We start from the raw sequence: 6,547 nt of genomic DNA on the forward strand, positions 1-6,547 counted from the left end.
CTTATGAATCCTGAATTTGTGTGCAAAACAAAAAAATGCTACTAGAAATAAGCTGTAGGTGTTGCTTAGAAGCGCTGGGCCGTGCTGTTGCTTGTTGGCTGTTGGCCGTTGGCTGCTGCCTGTCTGTTTCGCAGCTTAGTCGCTTTTATCTCGGCGCATATTTCATTGCGAATTGTTCTGCTCTGCAATATTACAGTTATTCCTGTAGTTTTTGTTTTTGCTATGCTGTTATGCCTATTGTATGTGCTTTATTGTATGAGCTTATAACAACAACAAAAATTACAACAACAACGAGCACCTAACTATGCACATTCACACACCGGCCAACAGGACTGCAATTGCTGCTGATACTGATGTTGATGGGCGGTAAGTTGCAGTGATCCTGATGTGACAGGACAACGGGCACATAAAAACTTCATCACATTTTTAGTAGGCAGTCGTTCCAGACGCTTATTCACACACCAATACTCCAGCCCATGGTGGCGCGTTTTGAAAAACGTTTTCGGCCGACCATTTCTTCGTTTTTTAGGTGCTAGAAAAATAAACGGTGTCTATTTGTTAATAAAAAAGCCAAATAACAACAGAAACAAAAGAAGAAAAAAAAATTACCTCGCCTATAAAATCGAAACAAAAAACCTAAAAATACACTTTGTGTCCATATAAAGCGGATAATAACGCCTCAGTACGCCGAATTTGTAAAACAATTTGCTCACCATCGATGCTGGGCATCATCGGCGTCATCGACTACTACATCGAGGCTTAAATGCTATCGGTTATGGCAACAAAGCGGCAAAGCAGCGTGCAACATATTTTAGTAAAGCTGCAGGGAACTGCAAAAAATACGAGTAAAAATATTTATTGCAGAAAATATTAGGAAAAATGCAAATAGAAATTGGTTTTGAGTGGTTGCGAGGAAAAAAGTGCATGGAAAACTGATTTTGCCAGAAACAATGGCAGTGAATCAAAGTGTGTATATTCAGAGAAAATAGGAAATCAAAATTGAGTAGAGTATTAGGGATACACATTGGGACACAGCAGCTCGATCCCCGTTTTTTTTCTAGATATAAAAAAAATTTCGTGCTTTCGTTATATGGAGAAAATCATTTGGTAAAGAATTATAAAAATTCAACTGGACTTTTCAGCAACTTGAAAATTGGACTTTATTACATATAAAGTGTTTTCCAATAACAGGTGTCACAGGTGAATGGATTGTGCTATCGAGAGATGATTCACGATTTTTTATGGCCGGAATTGGATGGTATTGATCTGGACAACGTTTATTTTCAACAAGACGGCGCTACGTGCCACACAAGCAACGAAACCATTGATCTTTTACGGGAAAAGTTTCCACCTCTCGAAGAGGTGATCACAATTGGTCACCGAGATCTTGCGATTTAACACCTTGTGACTTTTTTCTTTGAGGCCAAAGAGAAGGTCTACGTCAACAGTCCAGGGTCGATTCAAGACCTCAAAGATGGAATTCGTGAGGCTATCGAGGACGAGGACATAGGGCAGCCACTTTGTAATTCGGTTATGGAAAATTTCATGAAAAGGATATTGTCCTGTAAGCGTGGTCGTGGTGGTCATTTGCATGATGTTATTTTTCACAATTAACGGCATACCTTCCTCTTTATAATGAAATAAACATCCGATCATTTATACTAAAAAATAGTATTTTTCTTTGAATATCAAAATAAAACCTCTTATTAAAAACCCTATACTTAAACTTAGGATAATCGAATCGGGGAACAACAACAACAACTTCAAAACTTGGTTCTCAATTGGGTTTAAATCGGAACTTAGTGCCGGCCAATCCAGATCTGAAATTTTTCTTGACGATAGGAAGGCCTTAGTTAAACGAGCCGTATGGATTGGGGCGTTGTCTTGCTGCAAAAACCAGTCGTCTCCGTATATGTTTCCCGCAAATATTTCCTCTAATATTTCATCATAGAGTTCTGCGTTGGTTCTTGCCGGAATGCAGCAAATTGGAGACTTTCCACCATGTCCGAAAGCGGCACAGATCATCAAAGACCCGCCATCGTGGTTCCGCTTATGGGCCGTGGTTACTGTGGTTTCTTAAGGTCCCGCCAATATTTCTGGCAATCATCTGGGCCATCTAAGTTGAACTTTTTTTCGCTCGAAAATACAACGTTTAGGAATTCGTTAGTCCAAAGTTTATATATTCCGGCAAATGCTAAATGAGCCTTAATGTGGAGTGCTAATAGTCTTGGTACCGGCTCCCGCAAACAATACTAAGTGTTCCGTCCTCGACCAAAATTTGATGTATTCGTCTATCGGTGACCTTAAGACTTAAATGGTGTTTGATTTCCTTGCAAGACGTTTCTTTTTGAGCAGCCAGATGATGAATTTCGCGTTTGCATCTGCTGTCGATGTTAGTTTGCATACCGCTTCGTTTGAGTTGACCATATGTTTCTGGATTTTCAAGAAAGTTGCTGATGGTATTCCTATGCCTGTTTACTCTAGCAGTAATTTCATAAATATGCCACAATGCCATAATGCCTCTTTCGCTAAGCCTTTAATCAGACTACGCTTTTCATCGGATAAATGTCTTCCACGAGGCATTCTACGTGGGTTAATCTCATCAATAATTCAAATACTCATTGTTTAAAAGAAATAATCTATTTTACTTAAATTTTTTTTATGATACCAATGCAAATAACACACAACTTTTTGGCATCTTGCTCTCTATGCTTCCCAAATCAATACTGATCTCTGATTGCACATTTACTTATTTCATATGAAAACCAAATCTCGCAACACAAATTTGTAAAAACGGTACTAAGAATAATAACTAAAGAAAGCCGAACCGTAAACTGAATTATTGTTTTGCACAAAATATTTTTCGAGAGACGGTTCATGTCGTTGTCGTTAAATTATTGCAAAACATTTTCCCGATAATAAGTCGCTGATTGGAGAGCGTCCATCAGCGGTCACTGCGGCCCAAAACCATTACTTTCGATGGGAAATTGCTTCGAGTGGCCATACATAGGCTCAAATTCTCGTATGAGCGTTCGGTCAAGTAAACACGATCGTTTTGAGTGTTTATGAGCTGATCAATTGAGAAATTTTTTTCATCAGAAAACACAATGTTAGGAAATTCGCTACGTTCGTGCAAGCGCAACAACTCCTTTGCTCTTTCGCACCGAACTTTTTTTTTGCTGGGGCGAAAGATCATGTGCGTTTTGGAACTTGTACGCCTTGACCTTGAGCTCATTTTTCAATATGCGTCGAATGCTGTCTTGCGATATTTTCAGTTCTTTAGCCATTTTTCTTCCACTTCGACGTGGATTTCGTTCAAGTCGAGTCTACACTTTCCGAACCATTTCTGGCGTTGTTGCGTTTTGTTTTGGTCCACCTCTACAGCGTTTTGCAATGCTACCAGTATCACGTTTTATAGTGCGATACACAAAAATTTTATTCACTTTCAGGTGACTGAGCTCATGAGCAATGGCTGGTTGTTATTTTCCAGCCAAATATAACGCAATCACACTATTACGTTTGAGTTCCATCACAGAAAAAAAAAATTCAACAAAACTGAGACGATGCTTTCCATTTCAATTCAACCGGGCTATTCGGGACATGTTCTTCGACTTCGATGTAGTAGTTAAAATCTTTTTATTTTCAAAACCAAAAAGTGCGAAACAGGTGTTTTACTCAAAAATTCATTACTCAAAAACAACTCATTTTAGCTACTGGGCATTCAGCTCAATTAAAGTTTTTGTCTTCTTGATTTGGAAAAAGTTAAAAAAAAATACCCTTTTTGAAATATTGAATTTCGAAAAAATTTCGAATTTTGTTTTTTTTTTTTTGCAAAATAAAAAATGTTCAACTACTTTTTTTTCAATTGTTTCTACATATGTATAATCGCTCGTGCAAGTAATTATGATCTTTTGAACCCAAAATCATTAAAATCGGTTCGTTTTTGACTAAGTTATGAGCATTTAAATAAAAAATTTTCTTATACCTATAATTAAAAAAAATCGATTTTGAGGCGAAAAACAAAATTGCCGATAAATCTTGAAAAAAAAAAAATTCGGGCGAACAAAAAATACGTGTCTCATTATTTTGATCACAGAGCAACATATTTGAGTTACATCGAAATCGAAGAACATGTCCCGAATAGCCCGGTTGAATTGAAATGGAAAGCATCAGACGCAAATGCTTTTGATGGCTTATAAACAATATATTGAACTGTCGTTAGAAGAATTCTGACGTTAATGGCATCAGCTGTTTTACAGATACAAGCAGTGTGAAGTTGGTAGCACTTCATATCGTTCACCCTCTATATATATATAATTGGCGCGTACACCCTTTTTGGGTATTTGGCCAAGCTCCTCCTCCTATTTGCGGTGTGCGTCTTGATGTTGTTCCACAAATGGAGGGACCTACAGTTTCCATTCGACTCCGAACGGCAAATATTTTTATGCGGAGCTTTTTCAGGGCAGAAATGCACTCGGAGGTTTGCCACTGCCTGCCGAGGAGCGACCGCTATTAGAAAAATCTTTTTCTTTATTTTTGGTGATTCGATTCGAACCTGCGTGCTCTCTGTGAATTCCGAATGGTAGTCACGCACCAACTCATTCGGCTACGGCGGCCGCACGAAGTCAACTATGGATGTATATTCCATTAAAAAGATGGTGCCATCAAAACATTTTCATGACGCCAATCTGGTTATCCCTGCATAACCAATCATATTTTTAATATATTATTACTAATGTTAGTCACATCGACTAACGTGATCTAAAAACTGCTTACAAAAAGCCAGGAGCACACCAGATACCCCAAAACCTATTGAAAAAGAACGTTATGCATATTTCAGATCGTACAAGTAAAAAAAAACAAAGCTTTTCAAGTTTGGTTTTTATTTTTAGACAAATTTATTAGTGCTCTTATTCAACGAGTCTCATTAATATCACATTTAGTTACTATTATAAAAAAAAATAAAAATAAAAAGGTCAACGTAAAAAGCCTTCTACTATTAAAAAGTTAACAATACTTAGTCTTTTGCGTCTGCAGCCCTTTCTGGATGAGACTTGTGTTCTACGTGTTGGAGGAAGAATAAAAAATGATGAAGTCGCTCCAGATGTTAGGCATCCCATTATCTTGCCTAAGAATTATCCGCTTGCTAAGTTAATAATCTGCGAAATACACAAGGTCACTTAGCACGTATTATGCAAACTGTCTTGCAACGTCGTTATTGGGTTATCGGCGCTCGTAGCTTGATCCGTAATATATACCATAAGTGCGTGAAATGCACTTATTTGAACCGCAATCTTACCACACAAGTCATGGGTGATCTACCTGTCATTCGCAAACCTACGCCCGTTGTTTTACTCACACTGCTGTCGATTTCGCTGGACCTTACCTCTACAAGTTCACCCAAGGAAGAGGAGCTAAGGCTACCAAAGGCTACATCTGCTCGTTCATTTGTATGTGCACTGGTGCGATGCATCTCGAATTTGTTGGTGACCTGTTAAGACCAGCATTCCTAAATGCGTTTAAAAGGTTCACAAATTGCCGAGGTTTTTGTAAGGTCATGACATCAGATAACGGTACAAATTTCGTTGGAGCCGAGAAGGAGTTGCACATTGCATTTCAACAGTGCATGACTGATATTAAACTTCGCTCCTTCTTTGCGGATTCGAATATCGAATGGCGCTTTAATCCACCGGCTGCACCCCATATGGGAGGTTACTGGGAGACTGGAGTCAAGCGTGTCAAGTATCATTTAAAACGCGTACTAGGAGAAGTTCCACTATCATACGAAGAGTTCAACACACTTTTGACTGAAATAGAAGCTTGCGTAAACTCTCGCCCACTCTGTGATAACTCTGAAACTGCTGGTGACTTAGAAGTTCTAACTCCCGGACATTTCATAGTCGGTGAACCGCTTAAGTCAATACCGGAACCTGAGGGTCAAGAGTTTCGTGGAAATCTTCGTCAGCGATGGCAAGCAATTTCTGTCATGAGACAACATTTCTGGCGTCGTTGGAGAGACGAGTACCTCGTGAGCTTACAACGTCACACCAAGTGGTTTCGTTCTTCACGCAACATTGAAGAAGGGGATGTGGTTGCTGTTTTCAACGAGCCTAATCCTCCGACGAAGTGGACGCTTGCACGAGTGATCAAATACCATCATGGTACCGATGGACGCGTAAGAGTAGTACCGTTGAAAACACAGCATGGCGAATTGGTTCGCCCTATAGTCAAACTTTGCCTTTTGCCAATGAAAGGAGATTTATTTCATGAAGAAACTAATAACTTATCGTAAATGTTTTTCAAGGCTTTCCATTTTCTTTTTAATATTTTATTTTGAGCTTATTAATGCAGAAGAACCAATAATGCGGGAAGAATCTTGAAGGCGGCTATAAAATCACGGCGGGGAGAGTCCTGTATCCTTAATGTTGCGGGGAGAGTCCTTAATCCAACAATTGTCCAAAACAATAATGTAATTTGCTGCTTCAATTGAAAAGTTACAATTTTTCTCTCACAATTTATTACAAATTATTCCTCTATATATACACAA

The 6,547-nt window shown here is 38.7% G+C and overlaps 1 protein-coding gene across 1 annotated transcript; it reads left to right on the forward strand.

Moving 5' to 3' along the window:
* Positions 1–5,557: 5,557 nt before the first annotated feature.
* Positions 5,558–6,292, forward strand: LOC129238150 (uncharacterized). Its single transcript, XM_054873189.1, has one exon. It carries the CDS (start codon positions 5,558–5,560, stop codon positions 6,290–6,292), a length of 735 nt encoding a protein of 244 aa, XP_054729164.1.
* Positions 6,293–6,547: the final 255 nt, after the last annotated feature.

This window comes from Anastrepha obliqua, chromosome 1, assembly GCF_027943255.1.
Source record: "Anastrepha obliqua isolate idAnaObli1 chromosome 1, idAnaObli1_1.0, whole genome shotgun sequence".
NCBI lineage: Eukaryota > Metazoa > Arthropoda > Insecta > Diptera > Tephritidae > Anastrepha > Anastrepha obliqua.

What these genes read in the sequence shown, in the direction of transcription:
- LOC129238150 (XM_054873189.1), top strand. Translation starts at nt 5,558, where the DNA reads ATGACATCAGATAACGGTACAAATTTCGTTGGAGCCGAGAAGGAGTTG.